The 22893-nt window shown below is 41.1% G+C and overlaps 1 protein-coding gene across 1 annotated transcript in view; it reads right to left on the bottom strand.

Moving 5' to 3' along the window:
* Positions 1 to 22893, bottom strand: part of LOC124718777 (histone-lysine N-methyltransferase 2C-like) — a 434091-nt gene that overhangs the window by 288702 nt on the left and 122496 nt on the right. Inside the window, exons 28-29 of the mRNA XM_047244388.1 lie at positions 4705 to 4840; positions 1774 to 1862 (exon numbers count right to left, since the gene is read on the bottom strand). Of these exons, the coding sequence (XP_047100344.1) occupies positions 1774 to 1862; positions 4705 to 4840 (225 nt within the window). The remainder of the gene's footprint in view (positions 1 to 1773; positions 1863 to 4704; positions 4841 to 22893) is intronic.

Genomic DNA, 22893 nt, shown 5'->3' with positions numbered 1-22893 from the left:
GGGTTTTAAGGGAGAGGGTAAGGAGTCATTCCAATCCCGGGAGCGGAAAGACTTACCTTAGGGGGAAAAAAGGACGGGTATACACTCGCACACACACACGCATATCCATCCACACATATACAGACACAAGCAGACATATATATTTTGTCTGCTTGTGTCTGTATATGTGTGGATGGATATGTGTGTGTGTGTGTGTGTGTGTGTGTGTGTGTGTGTGTGTGTGTGCGAGTGTATACCCGTCCTTTTTCCCCCTAAGGTAAGTCTTTCCGCTCCCGGGATTGGAATGACTCCTTACCCTCTCCCTTAAAACCCACACATATTTAAATATGTCTGCTTGTGCCTGTATATGTGTGGATGGATATGTGTGTGTGTGTGCGAGTGTATACCCGTCCTTTTTCCCCCCAAGGTAAGTCTTTCCGCTCCCGGGATTGGAATGACTCCTTACCCTCTCCCTTAAAACCCATATCCTTTTGTCTTTCCTTCTCCTTCCCTCTTTCCTGACGAGGCAACCATTGGTTGCGAAAGCTAGAATTTTGTGTGTGTGTTTGTGTTTGTTTGTGTGTCTATCGACCTGCCAGCGCTTTTGTTTGGTAAGTTTCATCATCTTTCTTTTTAGATATATTTTTCCCACGTGGAATATAATATATATATATATATATATTCCCGTTACCCACCAGGCCTCAAACTCCGCTAATTTCAAGCTGCCGCCCCTCGTTCATCACTTGTCACTCAACAACATCTTTGCCTCTGTACTTCCGCCTCGACTGACATATCTGCCCTAACTCTTTGCCTTTACATATGTCTGCCTGTGTCTGTATATATGCGGATGGGTGTGTGTGTGTGTGTGTGTGTGTGTGTGTGTGTGTGTGTGTGTGTGTGTGTGCGAGCGCGCGTGCGCGCACGCGCGCGCATGTGTATACCTGTCCCTTTTTCCCCCTAAGGTAAGTCTTTCCGCTCCCGGGATTGGAATGACTCCTTACCCTCTCCCATAAAACCCACATCCTTTCCTCTTTCCCTCTCCTTCCCTCTTTCCTGATGAAGCAACCGTGGGTTGCAAAAGCTTAAAATTTGTGTGAGTGTTTGTGTGTTTTTTATTGTGTATTTACCAGTGCTTTCTCGTTTGGTAAGTCATAGCATCTTGGTTTTTTAATGTATTTTTCCCCATGTGGAACATTTCTTTCTATAAAATAGACGAAAACATTCCACGTGGGAAAAATATATCTAAAAACAAAGATGATTGGAATGACTCCTTACCCTCTCCCTTAAAACCCACATCCTTTCCTCTTTCCCTCTCCTTCCCTCTTTCCTGATGAAGCAACCGTGGGTTGCGAAAGCTTGAATTTTGTATGTGTGTGTGTGTGTTTGTTTGTGTGCCTATCATCATATATATATAATTTTGAGTAAGGAAAACAAAATTACATTCTGAAGACACAAAAAGAATTGGGAGGTGCAGGTAGTACTATATTAGCTATGTCAGATTGTCAATTAGCTATTGGGCTGTTCCACAGGTCGTGTGACGAATTAGGAAAATCACATTTTCTCAATGAAGGTGGACAGAGATTATGACTATTTATGACTGACTGACTAAAACACACACACACACCCACACACACACACACACACACACACACACACACACACACACACACATACACAGACATTTTGGTTTTATCTTGACAACAAAACTTTTCTCCACACTGCATTTTGCACCTCGATTGTAAATCATTTTTTAACAATTAAATATCAGTCTACAGTTTTGAAACAAGCGGTTACCTGAGGCGATAGTCCGGCAGCAACTTGCTGTGACTCTGCAGGGAATGGGATGCCGTCAACACTCATCTGTCGGTGCACTCTTGCCATTGCTGCAACGGTGTTCGACAGTTCAACGTTATGACAGGTACGTCTTTATGTCAACGTACAAAAATGTGACATTTCTGTAATACCACTACAAGATTACAAAAAAATGAAATAGATTAATTTTGAACAACAGAAATTGTGAACGATGATTAGAAATATACACAGCTGGTGAACTCTCACGATCACTACAAAAAGTTGCAAAAAGTGAAACTTGACAATCCCTCCAAAGACCTCGAGTGGAGGCCAGCAAATGGAAAGTGTAAACCGCGCACACAATAATGATGCTCTTTAATCTGATGAGGAAGCTGAAAGAAACACGAATCTCTGACAAATTATAGGAAAGTGGAATAAGAAACATCTGAGATCAGTTTCTGAAAATTTATCTCGTTAGGCAAAATAAATAATGCAGGAACCCTCAGAACTTTATAAGATATTCTGGTTGCACAATACAGGGCCTAACTCGTGTTGAAGTTTGAGGAAAGAGTTTTGAGAGAAATTGCAATCATATGCTGTTCTGTTGTGTCAACATGTCACTACTTAGTCCCTCTGGTGCAGTACTGAAAGGAGAGGTGTAAAAGAAAAGCAAAGTGAACTACTGTTATGTCAATGGTTTTAATTTTGCTGGATGGATTTAAAGGGTTATTGTGTCATTCTACAGCAGGACAGTGTGATAAAACTGATTTGTATAAATGTTGGCAGATAATATATGGATGATTACTATAAAAGGGCCATGATTTATTCATTCGCATTTTTTTTTTTAAAAATGCCAAAGAAGATATACTTTCTTTTCATGAACTGATCCAATGGTTTACACCAGGATTTTTAGATATGGAAAAATTTGAGAGACGCTATCAATGCACATATAAAGAAACTTCACTAATTTTAATTTCATTTTCAATTACAACAGACAAGAAAAATCTTACTGCTCACAAGCAACTTGCAAAGCTTTCTACGATGAGGCAGGGTAACTTAGATTGACATAGTTGTAACTACAAAAATATCCAATATCATTGAACACACTAAACTGCACAACTCCAAAGATAAAGATGAAACCACTAAACTGAGGATAGATCTGAAAAGTGTCATATCCCAAGTGTACAGGTCGCTGACCTGACAGTGAAATATGACACTTTTGTCACAAGTAATTGGTTAAAAGGTTATACTCCTCTATAAGACCTTACTGCTTCATAAAAGGCAACCCAGTTTTTGCAGCAATATGACTTATCGTAAGCATTGTGCACTGCAAAATACCTTCACACAATACCTGCAGGTCTTTCGTGTTCAGAAGAAAACAGTACAAAATTGTTATACACAACACTTCAAATTCAGCACCCTTACTTTGTTCTTTGCTAATCTGTAAATTACTCCCAAAAATTCTAAGCATTCACAGAGTTGCCCCTCCACAGCCAGCCGTCCTACATTATTTGACATTCTTAAGTATGTTCTGATAAATGGGAGTTGAAAAAAATACTTTTGTCTGATGCAAAGCTCACTGTTAGTGATAGAGAGATTCTCAAAGTGATAATTAGAATAGGGAACAATGACATCGAGTTATTGTTTGGTATATAGGGTACGTTTTTGAACAAATATAATCTGTCTGCTATTCTGTCCTTCTGTATCACATCAACAATTCGACACTAGCCAGAGCAATGCTTTCAGTTCTGCACTGTTGCCACCCTGTGTTTCAGTATTCAGCTCAAACTGTAAAAGTAAGGTGACAAAATGGTGGTACGGAAAGTCAAGAGCAGAGCGCTACACGCAGTGAACTGCAGCATGCCGAAGATATAAAATGCCAACTGCTTTATACAGTCGACAAAAGTATTAGGAGCCAATAGCACGCACTACCTGCGTCTGCTACTACACTTTAAGTGTCAAGCATGTCATATCCCACAATAACAGTGGTTAATATCTGCGATAGATTAAATTACTCGAGTGCTACTTCTGCTGTTGCTCCTGGCCTTTGTCACTTCCAACATTTTTCAAGTAAGGATCGAAGTTAACCCGGCAATATTCCTGATCAATGTTGAGAGAAGAAAATACCAAATAATATTCAATTTTTCTCTGAGAGAGCAGAAAAGTAGCTTGCTCGAGTAGTTCCACTGGACAAATTGGTAGGTACCTACAGAAAAGTGGCACTCTACAAAGTTTGATACGAGTAACACAGATAAAACCACAGCAACGATACCTCAAAGGTAGCACAACACGTTCTGTGCTACTCTGTCACACCATATGTGGGCTGGACTAGCAGAACTACAGAAGGGACACGTGACAAATATCGGTGATACGCCGCACTGGAGGAATGTGACACCGCGAGACTGGTACAGTGTTGCAGACCCCACGTTTATAGGGCAGCCAATTGAGAAGACTACAGCAGTACGGACATCAGGAAACCCAGTAAACAGGGACGACATTATCGACCGGTAAGTGTCTCGCGTTCTCGCACTCCGAATGTGAAGATCTCGATAGCCGTCTCACGTGTCAGAAGTCTATCCCTGAGAGGTGAGATTTGTTACAGAATGCCAGCTCTTCAATAGCAGTGTGTGAGAAGAGGAGAGGTGAGGTGGCCACAACACGAGGGGCGACGACGTACTCGGGCAGACGATATTCCGCACCTTTCTACGTCGGCGTAGTTACAGTGAGGCCGTTCGACAGCCCGAGTGTTTGACGAGAATAACATAAAGCGAATGTGTAAAGTATTACGTAAATAAGAGATAGCAACAGTTTTCCGAGTACACACACATTTTTAGCGGGAGAGTCGGAGGCCGAAAGAGCCCCGGGCAGAGTACGACAGTGAAGGGAGGGGACACCTGCAGAGAGAGACAGAGAGAACGAGGCGGTGCTACTCACCCTGCACGCGCTGCTCCTGGATCACTTGCTGGTGCTGGTGCGCCTGCTGCTGACGCAGCGCCTGCAGCTGCTTCCACTGCCGCTCCTGTTCCGCCTCACGTGACGTCTTCTGCTGCTGCAGTAGCCGCTCCTGGTCCTGCCCAACACCCACAAGCCCACGGCGTTACTCTCCCACGTGACGCTCGCGCCGGACACCTCCACTCTGCGACCAATTAACTAGAGAAACGTTTCCGAGAGGGGTGCGTTCGAGGGGGAGGGGAGGGGCCACACTTCCCTCGGGGTCGCTCCGGTTAATGTGGACGCTGGACCGGTATCCGGTTCGGCTCGCTAGGTGCGAGTATACGAACCGCCTGTCCGTCCACGAGGTAATGTCTGTACGTAGGCTGTCCGGAATGAAAATAACAGACGAGCAAAGGTAACGACTAAACAAACAGTTTGGGTGCTGCGTGGTTGACAGTGACGTAAATGAGACTGAAAATGTAGGAAAGCATTTGGGCAGCATCCTGGCTGATTGCATGCCTCAGAACTGCAGAAACATAACTTTGTGTGTGTGTGTGTGTGTGTGTGTGTGTGTGTGTGTGTGTGTGTGTGTGTGTGAGGGAGAGGGGGGGAACAACAATAACAGATCAGCTCAGCAGAAGAGACCCATCTGTTCAATTCATTGACTGTAACATGAATCGTTACCTTTACACGTTCCATTATTTGCATTCCATCCGGAACTTCCCAGTACTGTTCCGATGTCCGTCTGGGTGGTCAGTTAGGGGCAGAAAGTGCAATTCTGAGTACACTGACGGGAGGACGTGTCAGACATACTATCTGGCAAATCTTGATGACGTGAACTCTGTTCAAAGTTATCGTAAAGTGTTCACCTATCTTTCTTTCTTTAGGGACAGAAAGTATCTACTATTAAAACTCCCCTTTAATGTTATTCTGTAAAAGTATACTCAATCTAGTGAACAATTTATGTACTTTTTCAGAGTGGGTTCACGAAACTACTAGAGATACTCTCTCAACATTCCTTCGGTATAACTAATTAGAACTCAGTGCCAAATAATTTAACAGGAAACACACACGAAAGATCTCCAGGTAAAAATCCACCACACACCATCAGATGTATACCGTGGACCGACCCGCAAATTGTTAAAAATGTCTCGACACTACGAATGATTCCCAATGAACTGTTTATTGAACACATTCCTCCCCATCCATTCATTCACTACCCACTACTGCTTTTGGAAATCTTACGACAGACTGACTGCAAGCCCGAAAGTGAACAGTTCATTAATACTGCTGCAGACAATCCTAATACCTCGACATTTTGTTCACGTCGGCACGTGTGGGGAAAATGTGGCCACCAAAGACACGGTCCTTTATTGAAAGTCTTTGACTCTCTTGCACATTAAACTGTTACATACAACTATTTTTCAGCCCAACTCTCCACAACTTCACAGCTGTGCCAGGTGAACCACCTGCACATCACGACGTGTTCCCCACTTACGCTCTGAGTGTGAGGTCCATTCTGAAAATTCCTATACTTTCTCATTAGAATCTCGTTATCAAACTAATACGTAAGAAAAGTGTTCGTATGGTGATTGTGTGTGGAAATTAAGAACTTGTTTTACTGTGTGGGAGTGTTTTCTGGAATTGCTCTTGATAATAAGGCTAACAGAGACATTATACAATCAGAAGCAATAAGAAATTGATTTATTACTCAATACCATTCATTACACAAACTGTGTATTCTAGGGACAAACTCTTTCTCAAGACTTTTCTAGAGACTTTTTCTATACTCCCAGTACTGTAACGAAACCTTACAAAAGATCACGGATGTCACTGACCACAGTGATCGTACAGCACTGTCAGCAAATTGCGTGTGTATACCAAACTGCAGGTCTAAAAGACACAGGATTCAATCTGTAAACTGACCAAGAAGCGAAGGAAAACAAGGAGAAACAGAAACGCTTCACAGTCTAATAACCGACACTGTAATTCTATTGGAGATGGCAAATGACTCAGAAGATCGGTCGAATGGCGCGGATAAAACCATTTCAAGTCAAGATGGTGTACTCGGTAATGAAACAAAGCAGTAGGCTCTGCCAGAAATATCGACTCTTAGACAATGTATCTAATAGTGTACTTTAATGCGGCAGTATGCCAATAGTGTACTTTAATACGGCAGTATGCCATCTTAGGCAATTTATAAAACTTAAAACACTTGATAATGGCATTTTGAAGCCTAAATCATGATTGTGTAAGTGCAAATGTAACACTTTAAATAAACAACAGTCTAATGACGGCACTGACTTTAAAGAAATATTGCAAATCAGTCACTTCAAGGACAGCTCCGAGCCAAATGTCCTGTAGCGTGCATTCCACCGACCCCAAACCGTAGCCACTTGTGACTTCACTAGTGTCAAGTGAGAGCTCTTTGGAGGGCAGGGTAGAGGTCGGTTGCCCGGTTCGGCCTCAGTGCCAGTGATGGCCGTGTGTTGGTTGGGAGGAGGCCAGTTAAGGACCTGCAACCAACCTGCCTGCATTGCTGGACACACTGGACCTTCACCAGAAGTTATGGTCTGGTGTGCAATTTCATATGACAGCAGGAGCACTCTCACGGTTATCCCACACATCCCAACAGCAAAACTGTATGTCAATCTTGTGATTCGACCTGCTGTGCTGCCATTCATAAACAGCTTTACAGGGGATGTTTCCCAACAGGATAACACTCACCCACATACCGCTGTTGCAACCACACACGCTCTACAGTGTGTCAACACGCCGCCTCGGCCCGATCTGTCTCCCATCGAGTACATTCGGGATACTGTTAGATGACAACTCCAGCGTCATCCGCAGACAGCATTAACTGCCCATGCACTGGCCGACTGAGTGCAATAGGCTTGCAATTCCACTCCCCAAACTGACATCCGGCACTTCTGTGTTTTAATATACAAGCATTTCACATTTGCAATAGCTTACCTCATGCTTACATTAACCTGTTATCTTGCAATGTTAATCACTTAAATATGTTACCTAGACAAATGTATTTCAGGAATTTCATTACTCTACATTAACTATTTTCTGGTGTTGTGATTTTTGTTTCCATCAGTGTATATTAGGTACTAAAAATATTTCTCTTCTTCAGAAACACTTTTATCGCTATTGCTAGTTTCTTTTCTACTCCTGTCATCGCCAGATAATTTACTGCCCTACCGACAATAGTCGTATACTACTTTCGCTGTCTGATTTCCTAATCTAATTTCCTCATCGCAGCCTCATTTAATGTGACCACATTTCATTTCTCTCACTTCACTTTTGTCGAGTTCTTACGATTTCTTTTTGTGACACTTCCCATTCTGTCTAACTCACCTTTGAAGTCCTCTGCCACCCCTGACAGAATTACAATATCAGCAGCAAATCTCAACATTTCTATTCCTTCTTCCCGAATGTTTAATTTCTTTCCCAAATTTCTCCTTCATTTTCTTTACTGTTCGTTCAACGTACAGATTAAATAAAACTGGGGATAGGCTACAACCCAGTCTCACTCCACTCTTCAACTGCTGCTTCCCTTTCTGCCTTTCCACTTTTATAACTGCAGTCTTGTTTCTGTTCAAGTTGTAGATACCTATTCACTCCCTGTATTTTATCAGTATTTAAAAGAGATAAGTTATAGGGTCAGGACCGCCTCGCTTATTCCTACATTTTTCCAGAACCCAAAGTCGTATCACCCTCTCGGCCCGGATCAGCTACAACCAGTTGTTCCATTCTTCTATACATAATTCACGTTAGTATATTGCAATGGTGACTTGGCAATACACCTCTCTGCATCGACCTTCTTTAATAAAGGGCCTATTACAATTTATTTGAAGTCTCGAGTGCAGTTCATTTGTCTCTTATCTCGATCCTGTGCTTCTCCGTACTGAATTTGAACATCATCGCCGGCAGAGGATGACGTGGCAGTCGATCGGTACTAAATGACCCGTCAGGGGCAGGGTGTAGAGCTGGTATATGTACTACATACAGGGAGCAGATCTTAATAATTTTTAGGTAATATCGTACATCCCAGATGCCTCATCTGACTTAGGTCTCTTCAATGCTCTCTCAAATGTTTCTCACAGTACTGCATCCCAATCTCATCTTCATCTACTTCCACTTTATCATTCCATAACACTGTCTTCAAGTTTTGTTTTCCCTTTATATAGCCTTTTACACACAGACCAACTCAAAGTGAATAATGATGTTTAATGTGTGACAATACAGAGATGAGAATTACAGAGAATGTGAAGGTGAATTCTAAATTTCAATTACTGAGCAAGCAGAGTAATTCCGAAGTTGGCACACGTGTGGTGTGGTGTGGTGATGCTCGAGTGGACAGTACCACTTCGTAAGTGAAAATGGCAGATCCACTATAAACGGCATTCTGAAAGTTAGAATTTCACAACTGTTATTCTTGCATCAGAGTGTAAGGAAGATTTTGTCACCGATGCAGTCGAGCACCTCCTAATACCGAAAATATTCACAGACGGCATCGATCATTTGTCGAAATGAGGATATTTGTACAGAGGAAAAGTATCGACTGCCCATCTGTAACAGCACAAAACGTTGAAAGAATTTGCTTTTTATTTGAATGTAGTCCAAGGAAATCTATTTATGAAGGCAGTGGTAAGCTACAAATGCCACTAACAACTGCTGGGCACATTCTCAAAATAAAGCTCAAAATTAACCACACATCATTAAAACAGGGAGACTATGTCATACGTACAAAACTGTATTACAGCAGTGCTGGAAGCCATGGAGGGATAAAAATTTGCTGAACATCACATTTCTGGTGATGAGGCGACCATCCTGATAATAAAGTGAAAAGTTCACTAGCACATCTTTTGAATATGGGGTACAGAAAATAATTTCAGAACTCAAACCACACACTTCTAATGCACTTGCATCAATGACTCTGCATATGCTTTAGAACATATGGCACGAAGTTGACTATCACTCACTCTTGTTTGTGTGAGAGGTGAGTCGTTCACAACACCTACAAAGTATGTAACAAAAAGCTGAAGTTTCTTTTACATTCTCTGAAATTCTTACCAATGTATCACTATGCATTATGTAGTTATAACTATTTGTATTTGCTGATTTCATTTTGAATACCTGTGTACTTCTTCCACCTTTCACTCTTCCCTTTTTTTTCTCAGGGCTAGCTCACTATCTGAGCTCTCGGTATTTGTGCAGCTGCATGTTTTTTCTCCAAAGGTTTCTTTTTTTCTCTCCTACATGTGGAATCTATCTTTTCCATAGTCCCACATGCTTCTCCTGCTTCTCATTTCTACAGCTTTGCCATTATGCACTTCCTGTCAATCTCATTTTTGGACATTTATCTTTTTCTTGCTTTCTTCACTTATTACTTTTTATATTTTCTCCTTTTGTCAGCTTTATTTAATAGCTGGAATTTTATTCAAGAATTAACCTGGAGTCGCCATCTTTTGCACAACATTTCTCATCTCTCAAAGCCACCCGTTCATCTTCTATTGTATTTATGTTACCTTGTTCAGTCTCTCACTGCCTCCTTTGAAACTCGCAAAAGTGTTTGTTTGTTACAAATTATGCAGGTTCTACCTTCTTAATTTCTAACCTTTTTGCAATCTTCTCATTTCATAGTCACAGATTTCAATGATCGAAGTCCACATCTGCCCCTGGAAAAGCCCTACGGTTTAAAGTCTTACCATTATACAATCAATGTGAACCTTTCCAGTGTCTCCAGGTCTCTTTCTTGTGTACAACCTCCTTTCATAATACTCAAACTAAGTGTCTGTAATTACTGAATTGCACTCTGCCCAAAATTATACTAGGCAGATTCCTCTTTCATTTATTTCACTCAGTCCATGCTATCTTAATATTTTTCCTACTACCTCTATTCCTACTATTGAATTCCAGTCTGCTATCACAGTTAAATTTTCTTGTGCCTTAAAAGGCTGAATCATTTATTTCATCTCATTGCACATTTTTTCAACTGTCCATCATATGCATGTCTTAAAAGCACACATTCTTGTACTACTGTGGAGGGTCACAGTTTCATGTCCACCACAGCTACGATTATGCATTTGCTGTGTTGTTTATAGTTGTTTACTAATTTCCCTGTTTGTTTTTAGACCTACTCCTGTATTACCCCTACTTGATTTTCTGTTGCTAGCCCTGTACTTACCGACCAGAAGGCCTGTCCTTCCTTCCACTTCACAGAGTGCTACAACTAACAAACTAACTACAAGATATCTGTCTCCCTTTTCAACCTACAACCCGATTAACACTTGAGGGACCTAACATTCAACACAGTGACCTGTTGAAAGTATAGAAGGAATACTTCAGCTGATAAGAATACCGCTTAGGCAAGAATGAAGTGTGGCACTCGTTGTTCGATTTGTCACTGAGATAATATTTGGAAGTTGTACCATAATGTTAGCTGGATATTACTATGGATACAGAGAAAATTCTCACCAACATGTAGTAGTTACATAAATACTAACTTTCAGCAGACTTCAGAATTGTCATTTTCAAGTCATTGTACATTAAGACTTCATTGAGAATGACTCTCTTCCTCACACTGACACCTGAATCTGACCAGGTACTATATTATCAATAGCCACTCCCTTAAATTCTCAGTTTGACAGTTTAAGTGATCGTAAAATAAAAAATTAATCCACCGTCTACAAGCTTACATGCTGTGAATCCTTACGAGTGTCTGGAGCAGTATTAATAAACAAAATTTGCTGTACAGGCAATGAGAAATCTTCTACCAGGCAATAACAGAATGGCGTGGGGAATCAGTTGACAATATAAATAACACATTATCGTACCGTCCGACAGTTGTACAACAGTTTGACAAAATATAAAAAATATGGTAATAAACATTCACTGCTTCACACAAGAGGCTTGTAAATTCAGCAAAATTGACAAATGCATAGTCAAAGTATGCTGTGACTTGCAAATTAAATCTTATCAGTAAACTTTACAGTATTTAAAGAAAAAAGTAGCAGGCTAGAATGAAGCAAGAGAATGCACTATTACCACAAATGTCAAATTGAATGGCAAATATTTGAATTTTCAGGGTTAAATATTTTCATTATTGCAATGTGTTGCACATATATAGAAATTAATGTATTATCACCATGCTCAAATCACCCTCACAACCACAATGCTCCTTAGCCAATGACAATCATGTTTCTCTTTCTAAACAGAATATATATATATCAAAACACTTAGCCATCACACAAATTCCCAGATACATATTAGTTACCATACATACGCAATACGTCCCATAGTTGGCAACCACTGACAGACACTACAGATTAAACATATATTAACAGCACAAAAAGCTCATTAAAGGAACATAACAGATATTAACTACAGAAGCATTTAACATTCATAATAATTACAACATTCTCAACAGCAGCCAGAAAGAGAGCAATATTAGCCCTGAGAACAAAAGAGCAGTACAATCAAAACAATCATTAGTATAAGTAAAGTGATTATATACTGAGCATTCACAAAAAAGATGTCAAACCAGAGAACCTACAAATAAATACAAACACGAAGACAGAAAAAAAGGGATAATGCATTTTCCACAACCAGCACCACATCCAGGCCAGCAATATCTACCATACAAAACAAAACAAGCAGTACAATTGTCGAGGAAGAGGAGAGTGACGTAGGTGGGACGAGAGGAGGCGCAGGATGGGAAAACAAACTGAAAAACTGTTCTTGCACCTATGTCTGCCACGATGCTCGACAGCTCGTACGCATTCATTCAAGAGAAAGTAGGTAAACTTTCCAGTAAGCTCTGTAGCACCACACAGGTCAGAAAGAACACGGAAAAACTCCCAGCCGCGGCTTCCAAAATAATATTTCTTCTCCGGCTTCAATCAGGCACCACTTAAGTACGATTTCTCGACAGTAAGAGTAAAACGTGAAAATAAAAAAAATTACAGGCCTTGTCTCGAACTAATAATCATGCAAATCTAGGCTATGTTTTTCACAAAAAAATCTTTGTTCTGTGGTTCAAACAGAAAAAAGTAAAATTTACTTTCCATTTCAAACATCTACTCTCACAGAACAGCATTCTTAAGAAACACTGACAAGCTAACGTAAACATCTACAGAAATTCTGCCAATGCAAGAAATCACATTCCTGAGGACTGTGTACTGTTCTGGAGTCTGTATGTGAACAAAGAGAGATGACTTTCCACAACACTTTAGCCAGGAAGGTTAGGGTGAAAGGTTAAAAACTGTCTCGACAACAAAGCTTTACGCATTCTGGCTACGACATTTACAGTTTCGTAAAACGTGGGATCGGCAGCTGCCTCATCTGACAAATTTGAGAACCGATCTCTCCAAACTGCTGGCAGTACGTTACTTCGATTTCTGTTAAAACTGCAGTTAAGATGATTGACCACACTTTTCCTACGGAAATGAACATTTTGTGCATAGTTCTGGTGTCAACGGAAACTTCCGCCTTTTAAATATCTATCCCTTGAGACACTGCAGGTTCATAAATGTGTTTGTGTAACAGGAAGGCAGAATAACTTGTGTGACTGACTCTCATGCTAAATTTACATACTAAAGCTCAGTACACCGAATCCATTTCTGTACACTATACAACATAATATTACGGGCTTAAGACCTTTTGGTGTCGCATTTGACAGTTCTCGGTGAGGACCTGTAGTATACTTTCACTCTATGTAGTACTCTTCGACTACCAAAATGTTTTATTATTTTTCGGTGTGTCTTGTAAATAGGCCAGTTGATTTCATATCTAAATGGTTGCAAACAGGACCCGACACTTTAAATAATTCAACAGCTTGCAGCATTTTCAAGATAAAATTTGTGCAAGTATCCATTAACATGATACAAATAAAATACGGGATTAAGCTAGCCACTCGCTCCTTAAGTGAAATGTGAATTTTTCAATATAGGAATCATACAGCCAAGCAGATTACAAATTACAGTTTGGTACACCGACCTACGTTTTGACACCTCCAAGGATGTCTTCATCAGAATGAAATTTTGAGAAACCCTATAAAATAATACATAGAAAATTAAGTATGACAAAAAATTAACCAAGATGACAACTGTCATGACGTGCAATGGTTACACTTACATAAAATTACATTGCAAGAAAACAATGGTCAGAGTTTAGAGCTCATATCTCAAGTAAAAAATAAATAAATAAAACACATTCCAGCCTTTGGCATCTATGTCTATCTAGGAATAACAGACAGCGCATCTTGTATTATTTTCGTGGCAGCAATGTAAGCCTCTGGGCCGGTCAGTCTGATGTTATTCCTAGGTAGGCATATGTGCCAATGGCCGGAACGTGGTTTATTTAATTTTTTGACTCTAGCATATGAGCTCTAAACTCTGACCATTGCATTCTCGCGATGTACTTTTACATACGTAACTACTATACGTCGTGACAGTTGTCATCTTGGTTAACTTTTTTTTGTCATACTTAATTTTCTATGCATTACTTTATTGGGTTTCTCAAAATTTCTTTCTGATGACGACACCATTAGAAGTGTTGAAACTAGGTAAGTGTATCAAAAAGTTATTTGCAACCAGTCGGCTGTGTGATTCCTGTGTTGTAACTTGGGTACGATTCCTGAGAAACAGCCATGTTTAAAACTGTGAAATAATCCTCAGAACTAAAACACATACTTCAGTTATGAGGCAGGACATTGTCTGAAAGCATAGCAGTGACTCCACATCTCAACTTTTTAGGTGAGTGGCTACATTTGTTCCTTCCATTTCTCTATTATTTTTATTGCACCAAGGACTTTCCAGAACTACAATAATCAATAATCATCATCTGAAATGTTATGTTGATTATCGTTTTCAAAAATACAGCTCAAAACTGTAGTAGAATCCTAGTTCTACATAGCAAAATATTTGCTATAAATCATTTGAGTTACGGAAGCATAGGCAACTCTCCAAAGTCAAGAAAAAAATTGTGAACAGGGCCGTAGTGTGTGAAGCTCAAATAAATTTAACTTCCAGCAGCATTAAAATAATAATAACGTAACTGATCCTACAAGGCAGACTTTCACAGCTGCCATTGGTTCTATGCACATTCCCTACATGGGCAAACACCCCCACAGGCTATAAATGTGTAGTCAGTTAATTTTCAAACATAATCTCATTAAGAACTGTTGGGCTTCATGGCACAATTGTATTTGAAAACTGCCTGACTACTCCTTTAAAGCATCTGACGATTCTTCCACAGTTTGGGATGAAATGTCAGGCAACAGTCTAACGCTCCTAAAGCCGACGTACCTAATAAGTGCCAAAACTTCCGCAGTAACTTCACAATAACGAGGCCACAATTGCAAGAATAAAGAAAGTAGCTGCAGCATACGAGAGCTATAGCTGCATTTTAAAGTCTATTTGCTACTTTTAAACCTAAGACTCAATCAGATTCATCCTCAAAAAATTAATCCTAAACACCCCTGAAGAAACTACCACCACAGTACACTGAAAAAGTTGCACAATAGTGCTCTGCAAGGACGAACGTAGTCAGCATCCGATTACATTAAGAAATTTTTGTGACTTGTCTTCGCACACATCTTCCCCCCAAAATATATCTCTAATGAACTGCTGTTGATGGGACATTAAATGTTTCTCTCCCGCCACAATGAGACAATGACATTTGTCGTATACACTGTCGCCAATTTTGAAAGGTGAGTGGAGTTTACGGTCTTGTCGACATCAGACTCGTTAGGTGTGGTACTAGGTCACACGCACAATGTGGCAGGATATCGTACCTGCAGTTTTCAAAGGAACTATCTCGGCATTCGCACAGGAGGAATATAAGAAATCGCAGGAAAAACAACTTCAGACGGCCGAACGGGGATTTCAATTTTGCTCCTCCCAAATGAGGGGAGAAAGAAAAAGACTGACCACGAGTTCAGATTGGAGAAAGCGCATCCCCTTCCGACAAATCGTCCCACAATTCACATCCGCCGACTCGGCACTGTCACAGAAACCTAAATCTAGACAGCCGCACGGGAAGGGAGAGGGAAGCCCAGACCGGTAGGACAGGGTGCGAGGAAAATCATCTCTCGTCGGCGAGCGTCGTCACTGCGGCGACCGTGTTTGGTTCGTGTGTGGGAGCAGAGCCAGAGCCGCAGTCTCACCGTGGCGACAGGAAGGTCGTACGTCTCCCGCGCTAGGGAAGGGAGCGTGCGCATGATTTCGGACGGGGTGAGCACGCGGATCTGCTGGTCCGCGGCCGCTCCGCCCGAGTCGCGGTCGTGCCCTACGTGGACCGGCGGGAACGCCGCAGCTGGAGGAGGGGAGGACGGGTCGGGGCCGGTGGGGGGCTCGCCGCCTCCGCCTCCGCCAGGCGCCGTTAGTCGCTGCTGTCGCTGCTGCGGCTGCTGCTGCGGCTGCCGGTGCTGCACCTCGGACTGCGGCGGGGACGGGGCGGCCGGGGCCGGCACGGGCGACGCCGCGGCACCCGGCCCGACCTGCGGCTGTCCTCGGGCGGGCGGCGGCTGCGAGGCGGCGGCAGCCGGCTCCTGCGGCACCCGCTGCAGCGGAGATGGGGCCGCGTCGCGCGACGGCGACGGTGCCGTCCCGGCAGACGGCGGCGACTTCCCGCCGACGTCGCGGCCGGCCACTGCACCCGGCGGGCCCGGGGTCCCGGCCTGCTTCGCCACACACACACCCAGACGTACACACTCGCTCACACACGACTGCACCTCCCGCGGCAATCGGCGGGCAGATCGCGACGACTCGAGAGCCGACAACGAGCTGTGTACCGCAGTTACGGGACGGTACAGAAGTCGCTCGTAAATGTAAACGTACCGGCCATGCCCGAGTTGTCAGTATGCGACAGCAGGAATGCTCTCGAGTGAAGAGACTGACAAATACTGAACCACAGTAAATAGTAGTGGATGCAGTTGATAACATACTGTACAAATTAGTGTATCATGTGTACAAATGTGAGTGAAAAAAAAATGTCAGTGAAGTAATTTGTGCCATTTTGATAACAGGTTGTGTATCTCCCAGTTGCCTGTAAAATATACAAGTAACTCCCACACATTGTATGTTTAATTATTATTAAGAACCAAACAGCCCCAATTCTGATTTTTATTCTGAAGAGAGAACTCTTGTCTCCTTACCAAATCCACGAAAGGCAATTAATTTTGCAACATAGAGATTTCACTACAGTTCTGAGAATGTTCTTTCAGGATTAATTCTCACAGTGTACCGACTGACTTCTTGTTGAGACCCAAATAATTCGTGTGAATTGAGGTTGAAAATATTTTGCAAGTAGTTTTTTTTTTTTTTTTAACATCCAGTTCAGACAATCTAGTAACCTTTCAACACTACTTATTTGTTCACTACAAAGACTTACTTCACAAAGGGAGCTAATATTTTAACCCATCGCTCCACCAGACTGACTTCTCTCAGAACGCTCAGACATGACAGTGGAAGCCAGCCTCCTCAGTGTTTCAGGTTGTGCAAATGGTATTATATCGTGGGATATCTAATGTCCAATAATAGAAAGTTTTCGTGCCAGATCAAATACTCATCACCTTTCAGACGTTCATCCGAAATATTATTAGTATTTTAGTGGACACCTTGCAGCCACTCTCAAAGTGTCTCTCCTGAGGCATTTTTAAAGCACGTCATATTGTGGAGTAAACACATGTGCCTCAAAGATAACACACTATTGGTAACAAAGCAAGCAGTAACAGACAAAATTTGAACAAGTGGTCATTCCATTAAGACTGCCACTGCTAATAAGATTACACATAAATCGAGCCTGCCACTGGTTAGAGACATAATAACGTAGACTCTCTGGTATTTTGATTTGGTCTCAGAAGAATTTTATCACTTACATCTCAAGACAGCTGCTAGTCTCCCTCCTATTACCTGGGAATAGGCAAATGACATAACATCGGTAAAACTGGACTGGACTCGTCAAAACTCCTTTGAGAGCCAAACTGCAAAGTTTGATTGTCTACCTATTTTGTCTCACAGGAGATCACCCAGCAATAGGATTTTTGTATTTTTTTTTTTATATTTATGGTATGTGAAAGTCAGACCTCAAATATCAATCCCAACAAACAGTTCGATACCACTCACAAAAATTCTCAAGAAAATCAATTTCGAAGTTCTCCAAACATCTTTAATACCCTAAAGGAGGTGATATCTTTCCACCGGCGATGTGGCTCTGCAATGGTGTGTTCACCCATCACATGTGTGACCTGGGTTTGATTCCCAGCTGTGTCGAATTTTCAAACAAAGGTGCACGTTCAGTGAGCATTTGTGTGAAGAGTAAAATACATAAGAATGAAAAAAAAATTGCAATTACCTTCATTTAAACCATCCTTATAAACAATCTTTAATTAATGATCAGCAATTAAGGCTTTATATTTTAAACAAAAACTGGATTTTTGATTGCAATTACCTAGAAATACAACAACGTGGATTTTTCATAAAAATGACAGTTAGGTATGTGTTAATATATTTGACAAATTTTATATTTGCCATACCTGAACAAAATGGAGGAAGAAATGAAAACAATAATGACTGAAATGAGACTTGGACCAGCAATCCAGCACTACTGACTTTTTTTTTCTTTTTTGCCACTTTTATGTATTTTATGCTTCTTAGAAATGCTCAGAGAATATGCACCTTTACTTAAAAATTTGCATCGGCTGTGAATCGAACCCGATAACCCCAAGTGGCAGGTGACAACTCTAACAGAGAACGGTGTGCCTGTACAGAAAATAAGAAACGACCTTAAATCGAGATCTTGAAGATTCTTCGTAAACGTCAAAGTTGATTTTCTTGAGAATTGTGTCAAAGAGCTTTGACTGACCGATATTAGTGTTCTGAACTACACGTACCACAAATATAAAGAATTACAAATATCCAATGCCGCACAATCTCCTTGTCAGAAAGAAACGTCTTTTAAATGTTCTGTTTTTAACCTAATGAATAAGGAGATGGACAACTCAAAGATGGCCATTTTAGGAAAGGGATCAACTTTTGCTCCTACACTGAAGCCCTTGCCAGTAACATCTTTTGTCGGTGGAATTGAGCAAACTGCTAGAAAATTGCCAGATGACACTAATGAAGAAATAATTAGGCAGGAAGTGTGTTGAGCATTAAAAAGACCCTGTCCACAAAAAAAAAAACAACGATCCTCATCCGACAAGCTGCATTTCGTAAACCAAAACGATTCCCAGATGGTAGTTCTTCCTGCACACAAAGGTAATGCCACTGTTTTGCTGCCGAGAGATGCCTATGTACTGGAAATGTAGAAGTTATTTGCAAACACAATATACCGTAAGACTGACAAGTGTCCCAAAGAAAAACTGCTTCACTTCTGTACACCATCTCTCTACCCCAGGAAGTTATCAACTGACTGAAGAGGCACAACTCTGAGCCTCCGAGATCGTACGGCCTTACCAAGAAGTGTTTCAGAAGAAAGTGGGAGTCTTTAAACCGTGCTCGGGGCAGATTCTAAAAGCACTGACATTTAGACCGATAGTGAGTTAACATAGATGAAGCTACTAACAGGTTTGTCAAATATGTAGCTTCATCGTTCATATCTATATGACCATCATATCCACAATTCAGACATTTTATTGGTATGTTAAAAACTTTGAAACTTAACAGCTCAGCTCTATTGGTTAGCTTTAACACTATTTCCTAGTTCACTACAGTACCTGCTGTTGAGACTCACATCATCAATTAGCAGCACGGCTGAAGAAGACGACAACATCATTTAAGCATGCGCTAACCTCCAGTTACTGTTTATTTAGCAGATAACATTTTGAAAAGACTGATGGTGTTAGCATGGGCACCACACACTCACAAATGGTAGCTATTTTATCTTCAGAAGAGTCTGAAGAAAAATCACTCAACTCTGCAGTTTTAAAATGGAAATAGTTCTGGAAATGTGTCGACGATGCTCGGAGAGGACAAATTGACCGAGTTACCCAAACATCTCGACACCGTGCACCAAAATATCAAATTTACAATGGAACCGGGAAACAAATGGCTTTCTACTGTTTCTGGGTGCATTAGTTCAGTGTACTGTAAGCCCACCAGCAGCAGTTTATACTTGCAGGCATCTAGCTGCCACCGTCCTTCACATACTGCTATTATAGTTAAAGCTTTAGTACACAGGTCAAGAGATATTTGATAAGAGTGGATATACAAAACATCGACTCAAGAGAGCTCTGCTAACAAAGACACGAGACCGACAAAAGATGAACAAGAAAGATATAAATTCTATGCCCTTTCTACTGTATGTGGGAAATATTTCTTCAAAATTTGCAATAATAATGAAGAAGAATGAAGTCGATGTGATCTCGCTTCCACTGGCCGAGACGAAAAGCGGAGGTATATACGAAATTCCTTGTGAGTGTGGTAAACAACACATACGACAAACAATACACAATGTACAAGAACATTGTATTAAACATCAGTAATGCACAGCCTTCTACAGCGCAGTAAATCCGTACGTGGTATTTCCACTGGCCATCCCACAGGATACAGGAAAATTAGGATACTGACCACAGCCTGGGTTTCAATGCTCACGGAAGTTGTCAAAATACAATTAGCAGACGACCTGCCCCACTGAGACAAGGGCTCGACGCTAGAAAAATCACGGAAACCTCTCATTTCACATCTGTGCTGTCAAAGCAAATACCGCTCAAGTCTTCACTGCGTGACATTCCAACAAATGTCACCTGTAATAATCGACTGCATACTTCGTAAGCTCTACGGATTTGCTGACTGTGTCAGTTTTGTTTTACTCTTAGACACATAAGTTTTCTCTCTGACTGACAATCTTGTTACCAACACGTGTGTGTTTATTCCACAGTATCGTGTTAAAGTGACTTAAAAATCATTCAAAAAATCACCCTCAGAATGACTGTAAGCTTGTCAGCAAAATATTAGAAAAATAATTAATACTATTGAAGACCCCGGTACCACTTGTAGCAATATAAATCCGATTTTCGATATTGCGTGTAATTATTGGTCAAATTTAAAATTTTTCAAATGTAATCACAATCTACTAATTAACACTTTGCATTCTTTAATGTAGAGTTTGTGTACAGTTGAAAAAAGACTGGAAAACTATTGCTTACTTTTTTTTATTACTAGCATTGTTGAAATCAGTAACCCTCCCCCACCCCAAATTCTTTGGAGAATCGAATTCTGGCATGTAAAACAGTTCCAAATGTCTGATTCCTTTACAAATGAGTTAACTGATAATTGCCCTCATTATCAAACAATGGATGAGTGCAGTCAGAGTAATTTGCACTCTGTTTTAAAAAAAAAATTCATTTTTCACATATATCGATGTCCATAAATCGTATCTCCTGAACTACGTGTTGTACAATAACATAATTTTGCAGGTACATTTGATGGTGTACATGGATACCATCTGCAAAATAGGTGCACAAATAGAGTTAATGGCAAAGAAGTAATGAACTGAAACATCATGTTTGACTGATATTCTGCTGCATGTACAGCAAAATGCTGTAAGTGATACAATATTTTGTTTTCCCTTTCATTATGTGTGTGTGTGTGTGTGTGTGTGTGTGTGTGTGTGTGTGTATCTGGCATTCAACAAGGAAAAATTTCATGCAGATTTGAAATTAAGTGCCAAATCAGTTGGAAATCACTAAGTGCTCTCACAGCCAAATACTGGATGAATACAGTCAGGGAAATTTGTTTGCCTCGAGTCATGCTGCTTCAAACAACATACGATTATACCTCGAAATAATTAGCTTATGACAGCAGTTCAGACTTTTGTTGCCTCTGGACGCTGTTTCAACTGGGACAAGGTGTCCATTTAGTAATTTAGGTAACAGAGATGATCCACACCTCATTCACAATTTTAAGGAACTGAATTTTACTATCAGTTGTTTCTGTTTGGAGCACCACATTTCCTTCCTTTCTTCTGTTCAGCACAAATACTCCCTAGAATACCCTCTACAGGCAAGAAACATTCCACTTCATCAGGGGAAAGGTCAAACTTGGCGGGCAGAAACCACACAAGAAGAACAGGCAGCTTAACTTCTTCTGTGCATCTGACAAATCAGAGCCACAAAGACACCATTTTAAGAGACAATAAACATTTAGCAGCAACATACACACAAGCCAACCCACACACATAATGTCCCATCCGGGTAGTTCCAAATGGCTATTTCAGAGATCTTAAAATTTAATACTTATAAAATAACAGTACACACAGCACACAAGTATTGCAACAATGCATCACAAGCGTACACCCTCCTCCAGGCTCATACCACGTGGGAAGCACAAAACTGACTCGCGGAGGAGTCGACACGTAACTGACAGGACAGGAAGATTATTACTGTACAAAAACATAAAGAAAACTAAAAGCTATCAAAGTGGTACACTCGTTATTGGATAAAATACTTATACACCTACGAGAAATATATGTGCCTGCTCTGGCAGCAAAGTAAAGTTGCAAAACATTAATACTAAACACAACAAATTGATGTGATACTTGGCAGATATTGTGCTGTAAGATAAGTGTGCAGCCTACTACAGATCTTCCACTAAAGGGTTAGTCCAACAATCCTTCCACTAACAGGAAAGAAGCAATGTCTAAAAATTTAACCTACTAAGTAGGACAGTCACTTTAGACTAAACTGTGCACTACAGTTCGAATAAAGTAATTTTGCGATCAACAAAATGTAGTGGCCAGGAGCAGTGTCGCCCGTGTGCAACCGGCCACGTTCGACGAGACTACGCAGGTGCCGACAAAACGAAACAGCTGACACGCAACTGCAACTGGTCCTACCGCCCCACCCGAAATGTCACTCGTCAGTTAATTTTAATCCGAGCACAAAATTTCTGAAGTATTTTCTGCAGTAACATATACTGTAAAAAAATTGAGCGAGTGGTGACGGCAACGTACTTCCTGGGTAACGCGACCTCTTTCCTCCCGAATGAACAACTTTCGAGGGATCTATAAACTCCAAAATGTCGCCGACTCGCCGGCTGCCGCTTATCGCACATAGGCAAGTGGGACTAGGAGAGGTAGCAAAGAAAAGTCACACGAGAGAAATTTCGGCGAAAAATAAGAAATTACAGATGTCGAATAATGTTACGTTGGTGACATATGGTGAAAATTTGTGGCAGC

Source organism: Schistocerca piceifrons, chromosome 10, assembly GCF_021461385.2.
Source record: "Schistocerca piceifrons isolate TAMUIC-IGC-003096 chromosome 10, iqSchPice1.1, whole genome shotgun sequence".
NCBI lineage: Eukaryota > Metazoa > Arthropoda > Insecta > Orthoptera > Acrididae > Schistocerca > Schistocerca piceifrons.
The sequence above is the reverse complement of the archived record's forward strand: the minus strand, read 5'-3'. Positions and strand labels throughout refer to the sequence as shown.